The following is a 25,657-nucleotide window of genomic DNA, read 5'->3' on the forward strand; positions in this document are numbered from 1 at the left end:
AGCTTCTATTTACTATGAGCTCTTTTGTAAAGCCTCTACTCTCTGGAGGTCAGCAGGCTTTGGTTAAAAAAAGAAAAAAAAAACCAACAACAACAAAAAATAGAACCGCTCTCTGTAGAGCCAGCTGTGTGCACACCAATGTCCACAATGCCTGAGGCGCTTTACCAATATTCCTCCTTTTGCATTCTCCACCAAAATGTTGTACCAATAAAAGCAAGCAGGATCTTATGAGGGGGGATAAGGCAAAAAGCCACATTTATTGTAAAGATAATAATAAAGAAAAGATAGAAGCAATCAACGTTGTTTAGCTACTGATTCCTATATATATATATATATATATATATATATAAAACATTCATTCAATCATTCATCCATTCATTCAGGTTCTATGTATTTGTTATAGTTACCAGCCTGGAAGTTGCTTGTGACAGAATACTGGCCAGGTACTCTGTACACATGTGATGGTAGTGGGGAGCGAAGTCCTAATCAGATGCGCATCTGAAGCTCCTGGTGGGCTGGCAGCAGAATTTTGGACTCTGACTCCATAGTCTTTTGGTCCAATCTTTATAGGAATTTCTTCCTATGCCAGTCTATGGGAATTGCTGCATCATGCTGATGTCTCCAGGGTGGCTGCCAGGTGCTTGTCAGTGATCTCATAGGGTGGACCTCCAGTCTCCAGTTTTTCTCCACTTGACACCTTTTGGTTGCACTGGCACCTGACGCCTTCTTCAGCCCTTTCATGCTGCATTCTCAGGCTGGCACCTCTCAAACCATTCATTCATTGTCCAAGCACTCTCTCTCTCTTACATACATTCCCTAATTAATGTTTCACATACAGTATTTTGTATAATAATAATTGTACATGTACAAGAGTTGTAGTTACAAAAAGTTACAAAAGTTTCTGGGGGGCATTTCTTAAAACATTCTCTCTCTGAGTGCTGAGTTAGTTACTGTTAAAGTTACAATGTTTCACTTTGCGATTAGGGTTAATTGCTTCACAATGCTTTGAAGAGAAGGGTGTCAATTGTGTAACCATGCCCTTAGTCAATTACAGGGTTGGCTCCCAGAGCAGAGTTAGTGGCTTGACAAGCAGCCACTTGCAAAAGTTTGAGCATGCCCTGGGACACAGAGAGGGGAGCTGTTTCTGGCTACATAGTATTATATTTTTAACAGTTTTAAGTTACATGACCTAATATTACATTCATAACAAATCATATTCTAGAGGGGAAATAATTATAAATCTAAACATTTAACAATCTTAACAAATAATAATAATAAATCTAAACACTTATCAAGCTTGATAATACTAAATCTAAACACTTTAACAGGAATAAATCTAAACACTTATATGCTTCTTCTACTTAACAAACTTATACTACTTAGACTTTTAGGGTATTTCTAGACTACATGCCTCTGTCACCAGAGGCATGTAGATTAGGCTACCAGACATAGGAAAATGAAGTGGCGATTTAAATAATCGCCGCTTCATTTAAATTTACATGGCTGCCGCGCTGAGCCGACAAACAGCTGATCAGCTGTTTGTCGGCTCAGCGCGATAGTCTGGACGCGCGGGTGTCGACATCAAAGGTATTTGTCGACCACCCAGGTATGCCTCCTTCATTTTCCTATGTCTGGTAGCCTAATCTACATGCCTCTGGCGTCAGAGGCATGTAGTCTAGACGTACCCTTAGTTGACAAGCAGCCACTTGCAAAAGTGGTGTCTGAAAGGCATTGGATATATGGTTGCAAGGGTGGAGATGATGGGACAGGAGGTGGATTGAGGGTAGTATTTTTCACCCTAAATATACGCCCCTGCCTACAGACACCATGATTGAAAATGGAATGCAGGCTTCTGCACAAACTGAGTTCAACAATCCATAGACAGGCAGGTAGATAGATACACTACAGAGAGAATGCCCCTCATTTCTATTTGAAGTGGTGTTGTAGCTGTGTTGCCATACCAGTGCTACCTCATTGTTATTTGAGTTCATCTCACTGCTATTGGGTAGGAATGCACAGAGTACTCAGGACGGCTACGTCTAGACTGGCATGATTTTCTGTTAAAAGCATTTGCGGAAAAGAGTGTCTAGATTGGCACGGACGCTTTTCCGCAAAAGCGTCCGTGCCAATCTAGATGCGGTTTTGCGCAAGAAAGCCCCGATCGCCATTTTCGTCATCGGGGCTTTTCTGCGCAAAACAATACTGCGTTGTCTACACTGGCCCTCTTGCGCAAAAGCATTTGCGCAAGAGGGCTTTTGCCCGAACGGGAGCAGCATAGTATTTCCACAAGAACACTAACAATCTTACATGAGATCGTCAGTGTTCTTGCGGAAATTCAAACGGCCAGTGTAGACAGCTGGCAAGCCAGTCTAGACACAGCCACTATGTTTGCTGGTGCCCTGAGTTCACTGTGTCTTTTGTAGAGAAGATAATTAACAGCAAACAGGAAAATTAACTAGTAAACAATTGCCAAAAGCAGGAGACCCTGCAAAGGTGGTGACATCCAACCTTGGGCTGATCTCCATGGACAGCACCCTGTATTTATCAATAGGAGACAAACCTGCACTACTGAACATACTGGGAGCAACCAGGAAGTGGCGCTGAACATGCCATTCATTCTTCTTGCAGTGAATACATGCACTTTGCTGCCAGACATATGTGCTGTGCTTTAACCCATTGTCTGCTGTAGTGCTTTGCTTGGGATGCTGACAGTTAGCCCCGTGTATGTGAATACAGCTGAAATGCCTTGCCACACAGCAGCCATACACAGTCGCAGGAAGAACCCAGGTTCTTCTAAAATAGTTCCAGGTAGAGCTAATTTGGCTTCCCCATCCCTTTACATGGTGGCGCCAGTGAAAAAGTTATGAGTAGCAGTTTCTTGCTGTCTGCGCTCTACCTTGTTATTCTGAGGAAACGAGTTTGCCTTGTTTTGTGTAAAACCAAAAGCATCCAGTATTTTTTAACCTTAGCCTAGTTGGGGAGGATTTTTCCTCTTTTTGTTTTTCTTACGATTACACGGTAACCCTTGTGGGAAAGACTTTGCAAACTGCCACTGGCTGATTTCTCAAAGCCGAGTCATTCCACCGGTATACAGTCCCTTCCAATGCAACGTTAAAAGTGGGTCATGGTGACAGCACTGATTTCTCCCCTCTCCCCCTGCCCCCAATCAAGGGGAAGAAAAGTAATTGGCACCTTGTTTTACTCACAATTGTTAAAGGGGGACCCTACATCGCTACTCCCAAAAATGACATGCTTCAAAAAAGTTTCTCAAGGTACACTAGTGGGAACTTCAAGAAATGTTCAACTCAGCTTTCCATATTGGGAAGAGTCCTCCCCTCTATTCTATTCTGGGATTTTTATCATCCCAATACTGGAGGCTCTGAGCATCTATGTGGAAATCTAACTGGTCTCCACAGTTGGATCTAGCTCCCTAAATCTATGGGGGGAAGCGGTGGGAACCATCCCCTTCTTTGTTTGTTTGTTTGTTTTGCATTCTTTTCTCCCACGTGACTATGGAAAAAATAACAAGGTATCAAGTATCTGGGCACATTTGTGGATTCCCGCAGGTGACCTTACCATTTCCTGGGAGAATAGGTCTCTATAGGAACCAAAACACAATCAGTGCTATTCAACTTCATCTTCACCATGATGTGCAGTTCTCTTCAGCCAGCTCCTACTTCACTGGCATTAACTCAGCACTAAGAAGTTGTAGAATTTGGATATATATTTTTGAAAACCACAGTAAAGGGGGATTTCAGGAGTCCATAATTTAATTATCTCTGCCTATAAGGATCCTTGCATTGAGCAATATCAATGCAGCAAGAAAACTAATGTATTTGAGATGCATCACGGCTAGAAATTTCTGATCATGTGTTTGGATAGTCCTAAAACCATACCTCCATTAAACAGCATGTGGTGTAGTAAAGGGAAATATATACTGTATGGTATTTACGGAGTGTTTCAAGCAATAGGCAAGTTCATAGGCTGGTCAGCTGCATGAAAATAATTTAACTCAAATATTTGGCCATTCTCTTTTGTGCTAAATCAAGCACTAAAGAGTTCTGCAGAAATTTCCCTAAAGAGACAGAATCACAGAGATGTTCTTAAGATATAGCAACTTTAACTTTATTCTCTGCCACATTTTTCAAAGGCATAGTGTGGACATGCAACAGCAATTTAATTACAGCGCTGGCTGTACATCAGTCTAATTCTGTAATGTAGACAAACCTGGTCTCTTTCACCAACAGAAGTTGGTCCAAGGAAAATATTATCCCACCTTTACAGTCTCTCTAATAGCCTCAAACTGACATGGATGCAACACTACTTCATAAATCAAGATGACATTTATCTTGAAAACTCAGTGCTATCGTGGTAGCTGAAGAAGAGCAACAGGGTTACATCATAAGGGATAAGGTGGAGGAAGGAGTTTTTAAACCTAGTCATGGAATGATCAGATTAGGAAAAAGGCAAGTGGGGCTAATCTGGTGAGATTGCCAGACAGAACAATGAGTTGCAGCCATCTTCAGTGGTGAAGGGCATAACATTTCACTATTCCTGCTGGAATATTAATGGATCAAAGCAGGATTCTGGCTGCAACAGCAACTAAGACCTCAGCTTTATGTTAATACTAGACTTTCGCAGAATTCAGGACAAGCCCTTGGGGATGTGAGGGGTGGGTGCAGGAAGCTGGGGCTGAAGGGTGCAGGAGTGACGGTTGGGGGATGAGGAGGGGTTGGGGGGGGCAGCCTGCCAGGGACTTGTTCTCTCCATACCCCAGACACCCCAGCCCTCCAGGGGCCTCTCCTATCACTCCACCTTCCATCCCTGTGGAAGCAGGCTCTTTGCTGGCCAGGCCTCTCGTGCGTATTGCCATCCAAGCAAAAGGTCAACTTCTCCTTGATGAAAAACCCTTACACTATGTAACATAAAGATCAGCGAATAGGAACCAAAGCCAGACCTAAAAAGTTCATGTAAAGTTCGTGCTGGTTGTGCTGACTGTGCCATGCCCGATAAGGCAGAAAAGGAAAAACAGGAAACCATCTCACCCACATTCTCCTGTCACTTAACAGACAGGGTCTGCTAGCCTATCACAAAAAGTGCACAAAAGCTTTCTCTATAAAACAGCTTCCCCTCCTGTATCAAATTGAGGAATCCTGAATAAACATTGGATGGCAGAATATGAGCCAGGTCCGAGGACTGATCTCACCGGAGGTCCACCTCCCGCTCACTGAACCAAACGAGTTCCTGTAGAGCGTACCGTATACCAAACATGTTGTTGTAGTTTGTGTGTCTGTTAAATGTAAGTATTATCTGAAATTGTTTAGAGGTATTGTTAAGTAGTAGTGTTAAAAGTTTTAGATAAATAATGAGTCTTATAAGTAAGACTGATGTAAATGTAACTGTTAATAATCCCTAGTCCCTTGTTAACAACTATTGGGATTTAGAGAAACCTCAAGGAATTTTCTTTACTGTGTTGCATTTTGCTTAATGGTCATTCTAATAATTATTTGGTGCCTATGTATGTAAGAAAGTGATAAAATAATAATGTATACGTAGAAGCCCTTTAAGAAAAGTTTAAAAGATATTTAGTAATAGTTTGCCTGTTTCTGCGCCTCCATGGGACTGGGATTAGCCACATTTCCGAACCTTTAACTTTAAAGCACAATCCCCACCCATCCGGGGCCCCCAAAGCCCTCCAGAGGCCGCTTCACGCTCCCCTCCCTCCCCTCGTCCTCCAGGGGCCTCTTCTCTCTCCTGTAACCACTCAGCCCCGCTCCCGCAAGGGTCCCTCCTCCTCCAGAGCAGGCCCCGCGGCTCCCTCCCTCCCTGCAGGTGACACGCTGGGAGCCGCTGTGTTTCTGTCGCTGCTCCGGCTCCAGAGCCCGCGGGAGGCGGGTCAAGAGCTCTTGCCGGGGGCCCCCGGCAGCAAACCCGGCGCGCTGCCTTTCCCGTCGTGACCCCGCCCGCAGTCCCAGCTGCTCCCTGCGGGCTCTGCCGCGCGGTGCACGGACGAGCTGCCGCTGCAGCAGGCGCCAGAGCCCGGCCCGTCCCCCCGCCAGCGGCGCCCTGCGGCAGGGGCGGGCCGGGCGCGGCAGGGCGGCGCTGGAGGCTGAGTCCGGCCGGGGCTCGGGGACGGACGCGGGGCTGGCGGGGAGCACAGGGCCCGCGGGCCGGGTGAGTCGCTGTTTTCCGCTCCCCCCAGTGCTGGGCTCGGCCCGGGCCGCGGGGGGAGGTTTCCCGCTGCGCCCCTCACCGTAGCTCCGGGGTCCCGGGGAGGCTCCACGCGCGGCCATCGCCCCGCCGGGCCCGGGGAAGCCCCGCTCCATCCAGCGCCCGCTCTTGCCGCTCCCGCGCCAGGTGCTGGTGCAGGGCGGCTCGCGGGCCAGGTGATACCGGGGAAGGGAGGTGCGGCTCCGTGCCTGGCTCCGGGGCCGCAGGCCTTCAGCACCGCCGCCAGCGTCTGCTGGGCAGCCCCTGCCGCCTTGCGGGGTGGAAGCAGCTGTCCAGAAGCCCAGCCTGCCTTCCCTGGCCAGTGTCAGCACCCAGCCGTGCTCGTCCCGCAAGGGTCCCTTGAAAATCTCTCTCCCCGTTAATCTCCAGGCTGCCAGAATTCAGGGTGGGAGTTGCCAGCCCAACAGTCCATCCTAGGCCTGGCTCTTGCAACGCTCCAGCGGCTCTTGAAACCCCTCTAATACACCAAGCAGAGGGTGTGAAACGGTACAAGAGATGGGGGAGAGAGCAAAGGGAATTCTCTGTTTTCCCCTAGGGCTACATCTACACTGTTGGCTTCTTGTGCAAGAACTGTTTGGCGCAAGAGTGAATCCACTCTGCCATGTGCTTTTGCGCAAGAGTGTCCGTGGCAGCGCAAGAGTGTCCGTGGCAGCGTGGATGCTCTCTTCCGCAAGAGAGCTCTGATGGCCATTTTAGCCTTAGGGGTTTCTTGTGTAAGAAACCCCTGTTGCCCGTGCTCTCTGCCTTGTCGTGAGGAGAGGAATAATGCTTGCGCAGGAAGCCCTCTTTTCCATCGCTTTACTGTAAATTTATTTGCGCAAGAACGCACGTGCAGTGTAGATGCTCCACAAGTTTTTGCACAAGAACAGCCATTCTGGCGCAAAAAGCCTGCAGTGTAGAGGTAGCCTCAGGGTTTAAACAGCTCTGCCAGCAGGGTCTTTGCAGATATAACCACAACTGTTTACCTCTACAGATTCTTTATTCTTCATTGGTTTTAAATGCCTACTTCTGCTTAAATTACCACACTACCAATATCACCCCACAGCCAGAGTTCATCTCTCTTGAGCCAAGTGGATTAATAGTTAGGGCTCTGAGGATCTAAGCAGGGACAGATTTCCAAATGAGCACAGTAGACAGATGCCTAGGGGTACCAGCTTTCTAAGAGTGCCTATAGGTTAAATATGGGTTAAAAGTTTCATTTTTTACAAAAAAAATAAAGGTCAGTTTTATGCAGAGGTGTGTGCAAAGGGGGTGCTGCATCCTGAAAAGGGGGATTGCACATTTCCTTCCTTCCTCCCCATCAACAACCTCTGCCCCCCCAGTACAAAGTCCTGTTAGGCAGTCTCTGAGCTGCAGTGTTTCCAGTGCTATCCTTGGGGCAGTACAAAAGCTTCACTGCCCTCTGACTTCAGGCTAGGTCTATTTGGTACGATTTAGTCCAGAGTAAATGGGGGTATATTGAATATGTGAAAGACATTTGATCTGCATGCAGTGCTGCATTACTGGAAGGATGCACTGAGTCACAGGGCTGAGTGTCCCTAAAAAAACCAAGTGAGCTGAAAATAATATAATTAGAGCTAAGCATTCAGATAAGAAATCTGTCAAACTGATACAAAATTTTCTAGGAACATATATAAAAGAGTAACACCAGTTGAATATATTTACACTGCTACAACAAAATATACAGCTATTGTACATGGGGGGGGGGGGAGGATAAAAAATGTACAAAATCCAGTCAGGCCATGAATAATTTTATCGAAAAGTGCATTTATAGTCCAACACAAATATCACTAAAATCTTAAAGGAGAACTGTAGAAAAGACTGTTTCAGTGAGAACATTGACAGCGCATCTGAAAAATAGGGGTATTATCAAAATATGAATCATCCCAATAAGTAGTGAAGTGAGGCTGTATCCAGGTTAATGTCTGAGATTGGGATCAGAACTAATCTCTAAAAAGTCTGACTCCAGCCACCCATGAACTTTGCGATCTGTCCATTTGAGATATTCCACTCAATATTGTAGTGCCCTTTGGCATCAGTATGTGGCATTTGTGGGAGGAAGAGTGGGCTTCATCTCTAGCCCAGTTGGCCACTTCGGTCCTACAATGGCCTATTTCTGTCTTCATCTCCCATGGCCCAGCCTTGCAGCCAAGTCATCTCTTTGCAGTTCTTTGTCCTTCCAGCTAACAAATCAACACCAACTCCCACACAGAGCTCTGGCAATGTTCTCTCTCTCTATAGTCCTCCCTGACGTTTTCCCAGCTGGGATCATTAATGGTGATTAACCTACCAGATCATGATCTGCAGAGGATTAACTGCTAGGTAACAGGCAAGGCAGAGGCTGACTCTCCTTAAAGGGCACGTCAGCCTGTAGCAGGCCATTACAGAGATGATGGGGCCAGTCTTGTTCTCTTGGTCCCTTTGTCTTGAGTTCCCATTCATTGCCTCTCCATACCCACGGTGCCACCTCTCTGCTCCCATCTGGCTGACCTTCAGTCTCCACCTCCTTCACCTGTTTGTGTCTTGGTGACCCTTCCACTTTTGCTATGTGAACTATGAAGTCAACAGATGGAACCACAACCCAAGATTCCAGACCAGGCGAAAAACGGGGAATTGCATTTCTGCTGTGACCCGCAAGCACAGAAGCAGTTAGTAACGCACACAGTGATCTGGGGAGAGCTGATGACTGACGGAGTGTGGGTATAGCAAGGTCCCCAGACAGCAAGACCATTGCAAGGTAGGGATGCGAATACCTAACAAGTGAGCATCACCCTTACTGGGCGATACATACCTATTATGGTTAACCAGTGAGGACTGGTGGGAAGGGAGCTGCTCCAGCCCACTGTGCCATGGACAGGGTTACTCCAACCTTGCCAGAGCAGCCCCGTCTGCAGTGGGCCCAACATAGTGTGTCATGGTGTGCCATGAGCAGGAGCTACCAGAGCAGCCCCCACTCAGGTTGGGCCCAGCCAGAACATGGATGGGGCACTTCAACCTGGCCATGGCAGGCAGGGGAGGCTGTTCCAGCCCAGCCTGTGTGGACATTGAACATTTAACCAGTTAACTGATTAAATTGGCCTTTACATCCCCGGGCAAGGGCACAGATTTCAGGGTGCCTCTGATTCACCAAACCATGTTCTATCCAAGCATCTGGATCTTCAGGTTCTCATGCCCTGAGTCCTGGGGTCCCAGGGCTTATATGCAGGACAACTCTCTGCTTTAATACCCTTGCAAAGCACATACATTCAACACAAGAAGTTATGCATAAAATACCCTGTTTTCTGAGAAGGAAGGAACTGCCAGTGAAGAAATCAGCAAGAGCCGCTATAGATCTGTCTCATGATCCCTGCACACTGTCACAAGTTACAGAGTGACATAGCACTGTAATGAGCGAGATTAGAGAGGCTACCAAAATAAAGAACTCTATAATAATGGGGGATTTTAATTACCCCCATATTGACTGGATACATGTCACCTCAGGAAGAGAAGTGGAGATAAAATTTCTCAATGGCTTAAACGATTGCTTCTTGGCGCAGCTAGTGCAGGAACCCATAAGGGGAGAGGCAATTCTCGATTTAGTCCTGAGTGGAGTGCAGGATCAGGTCCAGGATATAACCGTTACTGGACCGCTTGGGAATAGTGACCATAATATAATAACATTCAACATTCCTGTAGTGGGAAGAACACCTCAGCAGTCCAGCACCCTGGCATTTAATTTCAAAAAGGGGAATTACGCAAAAATGAGGAGGTTAGTTAAACAGAAATTAAAAGGCACAGTGACTAGAGCCAAATCCCTGAAAGCTGCATGGAAACTTTTTAAAGACACCATAATAGAGGCCCAACTTAAATGTTAAAAAACATAGCAAGAGACCTAAAAAAGAGTCACCGTGGCTTAACCACCATGTAAAAGAAGCAGTGAGGGGCAAAAAGGTATCTTTTAAGAAGTGGAAGTCCAATCCTAGTGAGATAAATAGAAAGGATCATAAACACTGTCAAATCAAGTGTAAAAATGTAATAAGAAAAGCAAAAAAAGATTTTGAGGAACAGCTAGCCAAAAACTCAAAAAGAAATAACAAAATGTTTTTTAAGTACATCAGAAGCAGGAAGCCTGCTAAAAAACCTGTGGGTCCCCTAGATGATCGAGCTATCTGTTTGTTGGAGCAATCAAGGACAATAAAGCCATTGCGGAGAAACTAAATGATTTCTTTGCTTCAGTCTTCATGGCTGAGGACGTTGGGGAGATTCCTGAATCTGCACCGTCCTTTGTGGGTGATGAATCTGAGGAACTGTCCCGGATTGAAGTGTCATTAGAGGAGGTTTTGGAACAAATAGAAAAACTTAATGTTAACAAATCTCCGGGACCGGATGGCATTCATCCAAGGGTTCTAAAAGAACTAAAATGGGAAATTGCTGAGCTATTATCTGTGGTTTGTAACCTATCCTTTAAATCGGCTTCCGTACCTAATGACTGGAAGGTAGCCAACGTGACACCAATATTTAAAAAGGGCTCTAGAGGCGATTCTGGCAATTACAGACCGGTAAGTCTAACTTCAGTACCGGGCAAATTAGTCGAAACAATAGTAAAGAATAAAATTGTGAAGCATGTAGAAGAACATAATTTATTGGACAAAAGTCAACATGGTTTCTGTAAAGGGAAATCCTGTCTTACTAATCTGTTAGAGTTCTTTGAAGGGGTTAACAAACATGCGGACAAGGGGGGTCCAGTAGATATAGTATACTTGGATTTTCAGAAAGCCTTTGACAAGGTCCCTCACCAAAGACTCTTGTGTAAATTACATGGCCATGGGATAAGAGGGAAGGTCCTTTCTTGGTTTGAGAACTGGTTAAAAGACAGGAAACAAAGGGTAGGAATAAATGGTAAATTTTCAGATTGGAGAGGGGTAACTAGTGGTGTACCCCAAGGGTCAGTCCTGGGACCAGTCCTTTTCAACTTATTCATAAATGATCTGGAGAAAGGGGTAAGCAGTGAGGCAGTAAAGTTTGCAGATGATACCAAACTGTTTAGGATAGTCAAGACAGAAGCAGACTGTGAGGGACTCCAAGAAGATCTCACCAAACTGAGTGATTGGGCAACAAAATGGCAAATGAAATTTAATGTGGATAAGTGTAAAGTAATGCACATCGGGAAAAATAACCCCAACTATACGTACAGTATGATGGGGGCTAATTTGCAACAAATCAGGAAAGAGATCTTGGGAGTTATCGTGGACAGTTCTCTGAAAACTTCCATGCAGTGTGCAGCGGCGGTCAAAAAGGCAAATAGGATGCTAGGAATTATTAAGAAAGGGATAGATAATAAGACCCAGAATATCTTACTGCCCCTGTATAAAACTATGGTATGCCCACATCTTGAATACTGTGTACAGATGTGGTCTCCTCACCTCAAAAAAGATATTTTGGCCTTGGAAAGGGTTCAGAAAAGGGCAACTAAAATGATTAGGGGTTTGGAACGGGTCCCATATGAGGAGAAGTTAAAGCGTCTGGGACTTTTCAGTTTAGAAAAGAGGAGACTGAGGGGGGATATGATAGAGGTCTATAAAATCATGAGTGGTGTGGAGAGGGCCGATAAAGAAAAGTTATTTATTAGTTCCCTAAATAGAAGAACTAGAGGACACCAAATAAAATTAATGGGTAGCAGATTTAAAACTAATAAAATAAAGTTCTTCTTCACACAGCGTGTAGTCAACCTGTGGAACTCCTTGCCAGAGAAAGCTGTGAAGGCTAGGACTATAATAGAGTTTAAAGAGAAGCTAGATAATTTCATGGAGGTTACGTCCATAAAAGGCTATTAGCCAGGGGATAAAATGGTGTCCTTGGCCTCTGTTTGTCAGAGGCTGGAGAGGGATGGCAGGAGACAAATCGCTTGATCATTGTCTTCGGTCCACCCTCTTTGGGGCACCTGGTGCTGGCCACTGTCGGTAGACAGGATACTGGGCTAGATGGACCTTTGGTCTGACCCAGTACGGCCGTTCTTATGTTATATGTCATTTTTTAATCAGGAGTTCTTTGCTGTCCTACAGGGTGAGGCAGTGTGGCCTGAAACAAATCCAGAGAAAACTATATGGGTGGGCGAAAACGAGCACACTTTGCACTTACACCAGTGTAAGGCCTTTCATGTAAGGATGCCAAAGTGCTGTTCAGGCTGCAGGAAGTAACCGCCTTCATAGGTAGCACTACAGTCACTGACTTTGTAATAGTGTCTTAAGTCAAAATGTGGTCCCAGAATTAGGCCCACTGTGTGCTCAATACTGAATGTCTCATCCCTGTCATGCTTTGTGGCAGACAGCACCCACACCTCCAATCCCACTCAGTGGGGATATCTGTACCAGAGTAAATAGCTAACAACACTAATTAACGGGAGGGTGCAAATGAGCACCAGCATCAAGTCTCAAGCAGAATGTTAGTTACATCACATGGCAAGAATGTGAGTAACTGGAGTTAGGCCTGGGTGCCTCAACTGAGATTTAACAAGTGGGAAGAAGAGAAGACAGCAGATAGTGCAGCAAGTCCCAGAGGAAGTCCTGGAAAAGAGAAGAGAGCTGCAGTACAGAGAGTTAGGCAAACAGGAAAAACACAGAGTCAAAGGCTATGTCTACACCAGTGTTCGCCTCTAAAAAAAAAAAAGTACTCTCAGTACCTCTAGTTTTCAAATGCACAATTTTTTTTTCCACCATTGCAACACGTTTGTATAAACAACTTTATTGTAGCTGGGCAGATGATGAAATTTTTGGGTGTAAAAAGTCTACACTACCAAGTTCTGTTGACAACACCCAAAAGGCCAAAAAAAAAAAAGGGGGTGGGGTACATACCTGCCAGGCAGCAAAAATCAAAACAGCAGAGCAATTGTGTATTGTGGGATACTGGTGGAAGTCAGGTCTGTAGACAACAAATAATAGCATCTAAAGGGAGAGGAAAAGAAAAAAGTCTTTTGGAGGGTGAAAGTTTCTTGTTGCCAAAACTGAGCATTTTCCCAATAAAAGTCGCACTGCAGTATGTACACTCTCAGGCTATGTCTACACTGGCGGGTTCTTGCGCCAGAAATATGCAAATGAGGCTAAGCATGGAATATCGCTGAGTCTCATTTGCATATCTAATGAGCCGCCATTTTGCGGAAGAGGCTCTTACACCAGAAGGAGCTATCTACACTGCCCCTTTTTGCACAAGAGGGTTTTTCTTGCACAAGAAGGGGCAGTGTAGACAGCTCCTTCTGGTGTAAGAGCCTCTTCTGCAAAATGGCGGCTCATTAGATATGCAAATGAGACTCTGATATTCCACAGTTAGCCTCATTTGCATATTTCTGGCGCAAGAACCCGCCAGTGTAGACATAGCCTCACTTATGTTATCAAAAGGCAGTTTTTGATGACAAAACTTGGTAGTATAGACAGAGCTGAAGAAATGAATATGCAAGAAGGAAAGCCAGTTAAAGGAAACAAGGAAAGTGTAAAGAAGTGTCAAAAAAACAATTAGAAAGGAAAATTACTGCTCTGTGTGCTAACTTTGTGTGAACAATGTGCAATGAGATTGTTAAAGGAGTAGGCTAGTGGCAACCCAGAAGAGTGGGGCAGAATAGAAGAATATGGCCAACCCTAATTTTTTGAAAGTTGGAGGGGGTTGATTCGTGTAGCTTAGAATTCAAATGTTAAATGAAAACTTCTAAATCTAAATTTCAGTTAATGGCTCAATCAGAAGATTTATCCACTTGCTCCTAATTATACCAAGGCTTTCCTACATTTTTGTCAGGGGTGTGAAAAAACTCCCCCACCCCCCAGAATGATATAAGTTTCACTGACAAAAATCCACTGACAATGCTATGTTGGTGGAAGATGCTCTCCTGCCGACAGCTACCGCTGCTCAGTGGGGGGCTTAATTATGTCAATTGGAGAGTTCTCTAATGCCAGCACAGAGCAGCGACACAGGAGACCTTACGGTGGTGCAGCTGCAGCAGTATGACTGTAAGAGCTGTAGTGTAGACATTGTGTGAGAGGCCTGATCTGCCTCTTTAATATGCTCAGAAAGGAGGAGGAAATTGAGGGTAGAGGAACAGAACTGCTTTATTTAACAGGGGGAGGGGCGATTTGTGGTTCTGTGCCTGAGCCTGATTCAGACTTAAGTTTACTGCCATCAGCCTTCATAAATGTATTAAGTCGCACAGCACCCCCTAGAGAAGCAACCAATAAACAGGTGTACACAATTGTGAAATGGCAAGCTATAGAAGAAAAGTACATCTCTCTCTGGTTAGGAAGATGGTCCTCAGGTTATGGCACTGGACGAGGACTCTGATGATTTGGGTTGAGTTCTTGGCTCTGCCACCCACTTACTATTTGACCTTGACCACCAAATCCTGTGATTTCTCTGTGCCCCGTTCCTCATCTAGACAACAGGGTTAATAATGCTTTCTTCCAGTGAGTCTGAGTTGTCTAAGTAGATTGCAAGTTCTTTGCGGCAGACCTGGGTGCATATCCATTGGGGTCTGTTCCCATCTCAATTTGGGTCTGTATGTGCTTCCACAAGAATAATACTAAGAAGATCAGAGTCCCCAGCAATGTAATGACTCTGTGGTAATATAGTAGCCCCAGTGAGCTCAACAAATCAGGATGGACTCCTTTGTAAGTCACCTTATGATTTCTTATCCTGTCCCTGGCACGATGCCCAGGGATCTTTTCCCACCACTGCTTCAGGGGCATGGTACTCGTTTCCCTATGAGCTCATCACAGATTTTTGTTCTCACCAGATTGTTAGGTCTGGAAGTTCTTCCTTTGATACTACTGGATTTGTGCATATTTTTAAATGTTTCTTTCTTTCCTTGTAGGTTAGGAGCATTGGTTGAGCCTCTCTCATGATGCACCACTAATGACTTGCCACCCAAAGTAGACAGAGGAGCGAATGAATTGGGGCATGACTACACAGGGACCACACCCTGTATCCAGCTGCCATGTTCCTGCAAGGACTGCGGCTCTACAGGAAGTGGTGCCGTTTCTCCAGCCCCATTACTCAGCTCCTTATTTTGACTGTGGTAACGTTTGGCGTGTTGGCTCCTTTGATTTGCCACCGGCTCCTCCACTCCTATTTTTACTTACGACGCTGGCATCTGGATCCCATGAGTCAGGAGTTCATGAAGCAGAACCAGGAGGAAGGCCAGGCTGCCCTCCGTTACTTTGAAGACCTGCAGACTCCTAACTCCTCGAAGCTCTCAGCTGGCATGCCCATCAGACCATGGTTACTCGTCACCATTGTCACTGTGCAGAGGCGGAAAGAGTTCCACTACGTCCTGCAGGTGGCTTCCCGCTTCCATCGCCTCCTCCAGCAGTGTGGCCCTCACTGCCAGAACTACCAGATCTTTCTCTGTAATGTAGAGCAGGACCCAGGCAGCTACCAGGACGCCACACTGCTGGGCACCCACTTTGCAATGGTCAGCCGCTACAAAAACTGGGAGGATCCTGACACCTCTGTGAATCAGTTTGAGAAGGAGAAGCGGGATTATGCCTTCTGCTTGGAGCAGTCGCTGTTGGCCTACAATCCAGAGTACCTCCTTGTGGTGGAAGATGATGCTGTTCCCGAGGAGGAGCTATTCTCTGTCCTGCATCACCTGCTGCTGGCACGGCTCTCCAAGCCACACCTCAAAGATGCCCTCTACTTGAAGCTGTACCACCCTGAGCGGCTTCAGCATTATATCAACCCAGAGCCCATGAGGATCCTGGAGTGGCTTGGCCTGGGCATGTTTCTGGGCCCTCTGCTGAGCATTGTGTACTCCTGGGCGTCGGGCCGCCCAAGACTTACCTGGCCCATTGTCCTTTTCTTTGCCTTATACAGCATGGGACTAGCAGAGCTGGTGGGGCGCCACTACTTGCTGGAACTGCGCCGGCTAGCCCCCGAACTCTACAACGTGGTGCCAGTCACCGAGTGCTGCATGCCTGCCATGCTGTTCTCTGCGCCTTCAGCCCGCCGTGTCTTAGGTTACCTTCAGGGGCTGCAGTGCCGTCGGGGCTTTGCCAAGGACACTGCACTCTACTCGCTGCTGCGCACCAAGGGTGAGAGGGCCTACGTGGTGGAGCCCAATCTGGTCAAACACGTGGGGATGTTTTCCAGCCTCAGGTCAAATGACAACCCTAAGCTACTGTAACCCACCAAGAAATGCCTTTTTGGAAAGACTGGGAGCCAAGGGAGCCTTGTTCTTGGAGATAACATCTGAGCCACAACAGATCCATATCCCCCTTGCAACTGTGCTCAGTGCTATTAGCACCACTTAGTGGTGGGAAAGGAACTTTTTTCAAAGTGTACTTAAACCTATAGTTACTTTATTGATTTCATAATGACCTTAGAAAGGAAAAGGAGGATGGAAGAGGAAGGGGAGGGTTTACTACTATCCTTTTTCATGGCTGGGAGGGGAATGTTTGATGTTAGCTGATTAAAATATGACTAGGTAGATCATTGGTGCTATCACTGTTATATAATTGCAACGATTCTTATATAAAATATCTATTTAAGTGTCTAGAGAGAAGCTGTGATTTGCTGAATGATTATTTGTATGCATGGATCGTTTTTGGCTCAATACCTGAATTTCAAATGTTTGCTTCTTTGGTAACATCTACAAGATATTTAGCCTGCACACCTTAAAGGGACTATTTAAGTTAAATGGCTCACCAAAGAACAAAAACTCACAATAGACCCTGGGAGACACCTGTCTACATTTAATGAACTTTCCAGTGATGGCTTCTACTATCACTAAGCAAAGAATACATGAATATTTGACTTGCCCACGTGACTCCAAACACCATCTTGTTCCTGTAATTTTCCACAGTGAAGAAATGGGATTTCCTCCACTTGGCAGAAGCTATAAAAAAAAAACCACTTTGGAAATTACTCCATTTCGCCTCTTTGCTACTTAATCCTTTGGGGTATGGATTTACACTAATGGGAACATTCTGAGCAATGGACTAAGGGCCTTCCAGTGATTTGGAAGCAATCAGAGACTTAACAAGACAGTAGTTAATTTCATCACTGCTACAAGCCCGATCCAAGAACTTTGCAACTACTGAATGTACTTGATTCTTTTAGGAAAATTTTATCTTTCACTTTTCTTATTTATAAATAAATCTTTAGATATTAGATAAGGGATTGGCAACAGCATGATTACTGGGTTAGACCCAGGTCAATATATCACTTAGATATGTGACCAGTCCTTTGGGATCAGAAGAACCTTTTTGTTTGATTAAATTGGTTTTAAATAACTACTCATTAAGATCATAGTTGTTGGTAGTGGTGCAAGGACTAGAATACCTAAGAAGACTGCATTTCTGACTTCTTGTTAGCCAGTGTGGTGAAACTTACTGTTGGTTTGGTAGATCTTATGGAAGAATTACCAGCAGTTTGGGGTGTATCTTCCCTTTTCCCCAGTAGCTTGTCCTGAATTTGGTATTCTCAATTGTGACTCCTTGAGGCACAGTGACGGGGGAGCCCTCTTCACATTCTCTGGCTGTTCACACCTGACTGAGTCTCTGACAGCAGTGTCCAACTAACGAGTCTCTGGTATCGCAGACCCAAGACAGTTTGGTTGCATCCGCAATCTGCTTTGTATTTTTATCTACCCCATGCTCCCCTCCCACACACACACTCAGCTCTCCTCATCTACAATGGCCCTGTTTCAACTTCCTCTAGATTAGTCAATGTCTCTTCTGTGGTTGCATGTGTCCCAGACTCCAGGCACTGGAAATGCTACCCAAGATGAATGCAGTAAGCAGAGGCTGACCAAGAAGGAAATACAGAGCTGGAGAATAGCCCGTTTCCTTGACCTCCATATCTTACCCCGATGATCTGTTTTTCTCCTTAAAACATGAAGAGACGTTTGCAAGAGGCCTGATGCCCCAGATTCTGCTTATGGTTCTGGGAACACAGTTCGTGCTGCTTCAGGGCCTCCAGGTCTTCTCCCTTATGGGGGAAAAGCCTCTTCTCCCATATTCTATGTCTCCCTTCATTATGGAGCAGAGGAAGTGAACCACAAAGCCCATGTTCTTTCCCACTGCTTCATCTGGAGCCAAGAGCACTAAAACCAAAACAATCTCCCACTCACCATATATAGTTGGGATTTGCTGGTTCATGGACATACATACAAACTCCCACACCAGAACAACCTTTGAGATTGCACTTACAGCTACCTCTCATGTGGGTAAGAGCAGACTCTCCATTTAGGCCCTAATCCTGTATCAGCGGGATCTCACTCATTAATTTTATTGAATGCAAGCCCTTAAAACTGGCCCTAGATGGGTTGTCACCAGTCTTGGTTTTCTATGAATTATACACTGTAGGACAGAGATGCTCCAGTTTGCTTTGGACAACCCAATGGTTGACCTAGCATGATCACACTTTGACATCATCTTATTTACAGGAAAGGTGAAGGAACAATTGCAGGCACACTTATCCTGCTTCACATTGCAATTAGACACAAGGGACAACTGCAGCAGATAAGTCACTGCTCCCACCAGTGAGCGAAATAACTGAGAGATCTATGAATAGTTTGGCATGGTCATATGAACAATCTCCAGCAATGTGTCACATTGAAAGAGTCACTCCTAAATAGTCCCTTTAAATAACTGTAATTTTCTGGATCAGCTATCAGGAAGTTTGGATGGTTACCAAGAGTCGGTAGCTTTCTAGTGGAGCTGTTTGCTCTGCGCACAATGAAAAGCAAAATCAAATGAGACATATGACCCTGGGGATTTGTTACAAATTCAAAACCTGCCTTTGAAAGGTTTGCACCTGATCCAGAGCTTATTGCAGTCAATGAGAGTCTTTTTTTATTGACATAGGGAGACTTTGAGGGGACCTAGACCCAGTTTTGAGTGGCATTTGGGTGAAACTGTACAAAGCACAGGTTCCTGGCTTCAGGATGAACCAAGGAAAACATTTTGGGGGAGGAAAGTGTTCTACTTTGAGCTTTCTTTTGTTTGTCATGGTAAATCGAGGAGTTGTAAGGGCAGGTGTGTGTGTGATTCCGCGTGGAAGAAAGCCAAAAGAAAATATTGCTTACTTGTGCAAATGTAGCATGTATGATTACCTGCCCTATGGGCGGGTGACATATATGTGCATTCAGTGCAAGGAGCTGCTAGGAAAGAGATTGAAATCCAGAACCTCTATGGTAGTTTTCTCGGAAATGCTTCCAGTTCCATGCGCAGGGCCAGGTAGGCAGGCAGCGCTTCAAAATCTCAATGCATGGATGAGACGACGGTGAAGAGAGGAGGGGTTTAGATTTATTAGGAACTGAGGAAACTTTTGGGATGGGGGAACCTATACAGGAAGGATGGGCTCCAGCTAAACCAAAATGGAACCAGACTGCTGGCACTTAACATTAAAAAGGTTGTAGCACAGTTTTTGAACTAAGGGCTGGGGGAAAGCTGACTGGAGTGGAGGAGCATATGGATCTGACAGAGACATCAATTAGAGCATAGGCGTGCGCACGGGGTGTGCCAGGTGTGCCCAGGCACACCCTAATGTCTGGGCCAGCCAGCAGCTGCTGGAGGAAGAGGAGGATTTGTTGCAGAGTGCCACAGCCCCTCACTTTAAATTCCCCACAGCCATCTACTGGGCACTGTGGGGCAGAGAGAGCGCATGCGCGGCGTCCTTAAACGCCGTGCAACAGGTGAGAAGGGAAACGCCGGGAACTTTAAAACCCAGCAGCCCAGCTCCAAAAGCAGCTGGGGCCCAACTACAGACCGTGGCCCAAGACATTTTGGCGGTCTGGGCCCCGCCCCTGCCTGTCCCGGCAGCACCGCGCGGTGCCCTGGGGGCGCCCACGCGCATCCCGGCAGCACCCGGCCCTGTAGCACTGCGTGGGCCCCGGGGGCGTCCCCGCCCTGCAGCACCGCGTGGCGCCCTGGGGGTGCCCCCACCCGGCACTGCAGCTTGGGCTGGCTCTGACTCCAGCCCTGCAAGCTGTAAGGCAGAAGCTGAAGGTAACGAGGGGGGGGGAATAAGAGGAAGGGGTGGGAGAGGAAGGGGCTTTTGTGGTGGGGGAGGGTGGAGGAGGAAGAAAGGGGAAGAGGTGGAAGGGGCTTGTACAGAGGGGGAAGGGGAGAGGGGGAAGAAAGGGGAAGGCACCAAAGGGACAGTGTAGAGGAAACACAAATGCTAGGGAGGAAGTGGAGACAATGAGGAAAAGGGCAGGAGGGGAGGTGTCAGTGAAAGGGGGGACAGGATGTTGCTGGAAGAGGAGAGGGTAAGGGCATTGGGGATTGGAGGGGGAGGTGCTGGGAGAAGGCTTGACAGAAGGGGTGGGCATGAGGAAGGTGGGGTTGGAGCAAGTCATGTGTGAGGGCACAGGGGCATGAGGGGAATGGGGGCAGAGGGTGGTGAGGGAGTGGGCATCAGGGAAAAAAGGGCAAAGGGGGCAGCGGCAGTGAGGGAAGGGGGAGGCACCAGGAGGGGTAAGGGAAGGTGCAGGTGCTAGGGGATTCTGGAGGTGAAGCAGAAGGGCAGACACTTGCAGGGGAGGGACCAGCACCAGAGGAGAGAGGCGAGGGAGGTGTTAGATGAGGGAATGAGGAGGGGGTGTCACATAACACTTTTTACTTTTGGTCATGTGCCTATCTTGCCTGGAGAGGGTTATCTCCAGAGGTGTGGCTAATGGGGGGCTAGGGGCGTGGTTAATAGGGGTCAGGGGTGTGGCTAATGGGGGGGTCAAAGTACATTTTTAAAAAATTCTTTGGGTGCACACCCTAATGAAATGTGTTGCGCACGCCTATGAATTAGGGGAAGTTCTATTAATAGAGATGCTCTGTGTTCTAGTCAGGAGGGGAGGATGGAAGTATGGATCAGATCAGATGAGACACAATCAAAAGAAAAAGTCTAACATATCAAGAAATGGCAGATGGATAAATAGTGACAAATTATTGAAGTGCTTATACCAGTGTTTCCCAATTTTATTTGGCCACAGAACCCTTTTAAACTCGAAAGAATTTTGTGGAACCCCTAATAATAGTCTAATACATGGAGCTGAACAAATAGACCAGAAATAAGTAAGGATAATAATAAACAAATGCTAAACAAGGTCATAAGATCAACATTTAATTTAATAGCACATTTAAAAACAAGTCACAATATGATTGTTATTTTTAAGTCATAAAATGTTATTGCAAATGGACTCAATCGGGATGAGGGGTGGCTGGGCCATTATCAACCTAACATTCAATGAAAGTGCAAACAGCTCTTTGTGGAGATTCCTGGGTTAGTAACCACCACCTCCTATATTGACTTTGATCCTTATCTCCTTCATTTTAACTGGCCAATATTCAGGTGCTTAGTAATGACCCTTCTGCCTTCCTGTTTTTCCCTTTGATTTTTTCATAGCCTCTGCTCTTTGTTTCCTGCCCCTCCTTTTTTTCTCCCCCCTTCTCCCCTATTTTGGGTCTGCACAACCTAAACTCAAAACTTCGGTCATCTGAAGAAGTAGGCTGTGCCCACGAAAGCTCATGATACCATCTACATGTTTTTTTAGTCTATAAAGTGCTACCAGACCAGTTTTTGTTTTTTAAGTTTCTCCTGTACAGACTAACTCAGCTACCTCCTGGAGATGCTAGACATAGACAGTTAGCCACAGGGTTTCACTATAAAACAATGCCAGCTAAAGCACCTAAACTGCACCTCTCACTAGATCAGCTGGGGGTTCCACCACTAAATATGGAAAAGACTCTCTTGCCCATAGGGACTTGAGCCTAAAGCAGATGGATTCTAAAAGCAACTCCTGTTCTGATAAGAGAGAACATATTAGAAACCAAGCTACCAGAACACATTTTATTTTCACCTGATGAAAATTTCAAAAATTGCACACAGCAGTCACCAACATCCATTAGGACAGGTGCTAAAATCTGTTGACAGACCAAGTACAGCTGCTTTCTAGCTTCACCATCTCCCTTACACCAAAATATCTTCTCAGTAGTGTTGTTCTTTGTAAGGTAGAATTTGGGGGCCATTGTGAATTTATTCTGCTAAGTGCATGGGTACATGGAGAGAAAGGTGACAGTTTATGCTGCCACAACAGTTGAATGCTTCAGATGTGAGGTATGTTTATTTCCTCTTTCTTTTTTAATCTTTGTACTGTATGGATCCAGAAAACTTCCCATTTTTTATTGAAGGATTGTTCATGTAGTTGCAGAAGAAAAGCCTACAGTAAGGTGTAACAAATTGTTTGGGTTTTTAAAAAGGGAGAAGAGAGCCAAATGATAATGTTCAGTTCATAAATGTTCTAGTGTGGGAAATAATTTTTCATTTTGTCAGCATGTTACTTTTCTTCCTTCCTCAGTATGAGTGCATCTAGACAGCAGCGCTATTTCAGGATACTTCTCGTATCCTGAAATAGCGTATCCTGCATCTTGACAGCACGCCCGTAATTTCAAAATAGCTTTTGAAATAATGGGCACACTATTCTGACATCCTTGTACAACTCATGCTATGAGGATTAAGGGATGTTTTGGAATAGCTCTCTCTTGCAAAATTAACTCGAAATAAGCTACGCATTTTGAGCGAAGGGTGTAGTGTAAACCCACCCTTAGGGTCCTATCCAATGCCCCCTGAAGTCAGTGGGAAATTTTCTAATGATTTGGCTGCTGCATCAGACTCTTCTTATGTCAACCTAGTACTGTCTACACTGGCATTTTGACTGGTTTAATTACATCCCTGGGAAATGTATCCCTGAGAAACATAGCTGGGCTTATCTAACATTTTAGCATCGAACTGGCCTAAGTCACTTGGGCAGCCCCCAAAGCACAGGCATTAAGGGACTTTCCAGAAGCAAAGATACAAAAGCTGCATGTTTGCCCTGGAAAGGGAGGCTAGCTCTGTTTAAACATGTGAGCCCTCTGCCTTTATTCAAGCAAAGATTATTATACCCAGCCAGCTTGCAGCCAAATAAAAGCATGGAGCCTCTTAAGATTATGCAGCTAAATGCCACTACTAGGTGCTCTATTTGAACAGTGTCTCTAAAGTCACTACTTATCTGGTGTCTCCTCCAAAGCCCACATCAGGAGTATTTCTATTCATGTCAGGCCTACATGCAATATATACTACACATGAATTCTCTTTATTAATCATTTTGATTTTTTTCCCCTAATGGTTTAAAAAATGCTTGGAAAGAGACCTTAGGCACTTATTAGGTTTTTCTGCCTATAGCGTGAGCCACCCCAAAGAGGTACTCAGCCAAGATGCTGGATCCATATTGGTGATTGTGCTGCTGCAGCTATGAAGTTTTTCGCATGCTCGCTTGGTCAGAGCTAGTGCCACTATGTCTCTTTCAGATGGAAGAAGAAGTTACTCACCCTGTGAAGTAACGATTGTTCTTCAAGATGTGCCCTGTGTGGGTTCTCCATTCTTGGTACTGGGTCCCGTCCCGGCGCCGTGGCTCAGAGAATTCTCATAGCCATTCTCCGCCGGACTGCGCATGTGCGGCTTCTCTGAAGCGCCGTTTGCATCTTTGATCAGCCGCGTGCGGGCCGGCAACCGTCAGTTCCTCTCACCCACTCACCTGAAAGAGAAAAGAAACAATTCCGGAGTGGGGAGGAAGGGCGGGTCGTGGAGCACCCATGGGGCACATCTTGAAGAACAATCGTTACTTCACAGGGTGAGTAACTTCTTCGAGTGGCCCCGTGGGTGCTCCACTCTTGGTGACTTTGGAGCAGTACCCAAATTGCCGGAGGGCTCCGGAATTAAAGCTTATGATCATGACTGAGTACTACCGTAGCCACCGAGGAGTCTGAAGCAAAATGCTCAACTATAGCATAGTGTTTCATAAAGGTAACATTAGAGGACCATGTTGCTGCCCTGCAAATGTCATGAAATGGAACTCCTCTTATAAAGGCTGTAGTAGTAGACACCGCTCTGGTGGAATGGGCCTTAGGAGGGCACAGCAGAGGTTTTCCACGTATAGAATGACACATAGATATGCACGACACTATAAGTCTCGAGATGCACTGAGAAGTCAGTGGTTGCCCTCTTGAACGGTCCTCTAATGATATTATTAAACGATCCATTTTCCTAAAGTCCCTCGTTCCGTCAATGTAGAACACCAAGACTCTCCTTACGTCCAGTGTGTATAGCGTAGCTTCTTGTACTGAGGTATGGGGTTTAGGAAAGAAGCATGGTAGGACCACCGGTTCATTGATATGGAAATCAGAGGAGACCTTTGGAATAAAGGATGGGTGAGATCTCAACATCACTGAGCCTTTAGAAAAAAACGTATGAGGCGGCAAAGCCATGAAGGCTGCTATCTCACTTACCCTACAAGCTGAGGTAAGGGCCAGGAGAAACAAAAGTTTGACAGTAAGTATGTGCAGTGGAATCGTGGCTAGAGGCTCAAAGGGAGGGCGAGTCAAAGTTTCCAATACTAGATCCAGATTCCATGAAGGTGGAGGTGGGGGATATCTCCGAGGTGGATCAAGGTTTGTGAGCCCCTTCAGGAATCTCTTTGTGGTAGGATGTGCGAATAGAGAGGAGGAATCGCCCCTATGGTGGAAAGCATTAATTGCTGCCAAATGCACCCGTAGAGAAGCTATTGCCAACCCATTGTCATAGAGCTGTAAAAGGCAGTCCAATATACGAGGTAAGGTTACAAAGCAAAGATCTAGATTATTGTTTGTACACCATGCCTGGAATCTGGACCATTTAGCTGCATATGTCACTCGTGTAGATTCCTTCCTACTGTGCATTAACACCTGCTTGACCCATTGGGAACAGAGTTGTTCGGAATCGTTAAACCAATGAGCATCCATGCCGTGAGGTGTAGAATCTCGGGTCTCGGATGGCTCAGGGATCCATTGTCCCGGGTCAAGAGATTTGAGAGAAGAGGTAAGGGGTACAGTGTCCTTATCGACATCTGGTAGAGCATTGAGTACCAGGGTTGGCGAGCCCATGCCTGGGCTATAAGAATCACTCAAGCCCCTTCCATGTTGATCTTCTTGAGAACCTTGGGTATTAGAGGCATGTGGGGAAAGGCATATGACAGCGTCCTTTCCCAATGGAGAAGGAAGGCATCTCCTAGTGAATGACATCCTATGCCGCCTCTGGAACAGTAGGCGGGACACCTCGTATTGCTTTCCGTCACAAACAAGTCTATTGTCGGAATCCCCCACTGCGCAAATATAGGACTCAAAATGTCCATGCGGACTTCCCACTGGTGGTCGTGGGGAAAACACCTGCTGAGTGAGACTGTTATTAAATTGTTGATGCCTGGTAGGTAGGATGCTGTTAAAATAGTGCTGTTGTGGATACACCAGTTCCATAATCGGACACTCTCCGCACAGAGAGAATGGGATCTGGCACCCCTCTGCCTCTTGATATAGAACATGGTGGCTATGTTGTCCGTCAGGATTCTGGTAGTTGTATTCCGTATCTGGGACTGAAAATGCTTGCAAGCAAGCCGCAC

General features: G+C 45.9%; 1 protein-coding gene across 3 annotated transcripts; it reads left to right on the plus strand.

The window, feature by feature from the left end:
• Window positions 1-5,153: 5,153 nt before the first annotated feature.
• Window positions 5,154-17,483, plus strand: PGAP4 (post-GPI attachment to proteins GalNAc transferase 4). Of its 3 annotated transcripts, none has more exons than XM_075931385.2 (2): window positions 5,154-5,299; window positions 15,062-17,483. In XM_075931385.2, exon 2 carries the CDS (start codon window positions 15,185-15,187, stop codon window positions 16,370-16,372), a length of 1,188 nt encoding a protein of 395 aa, XP_075787500.2. In that variant the 5' UTR covers window positions 5,154-5,299; window positions 15,062-15,184; the 3' UTR covers window positions 16,373-17,483. The 3 variants fall into 3 exon arrangements, with proteins under 3 accessions (XP_075787500.2, XP_075787498.2, XP_089635289.1); XM_075931383.2 differs by lacking the exon at window positions 5,154-5,299 and adding an exon at window positions 5,788-6,174; XM_089779163.1 differs by lacking the exon at window positions 5,154-5,299 and adding an exon at window positions 6,226-8,968.
• Window positions 17,484-25,657: the final 8,174 nt, after the last annotated feature.

This window comes from Pelodiscus sinensis, chromosome 6, assembly GCF_052426305.1.
Source record: "Pelodiscus sinensis isolate ZL-2025 chromosome 6, ASM5242630v1, whole genome shotgun sequence".
Classification (NCBI taxonomy): Eukaryota; Metazoa; Chordata; order Testudines; family Trionychidae; genus Pelodiscus; species Pelodiscus sinensis.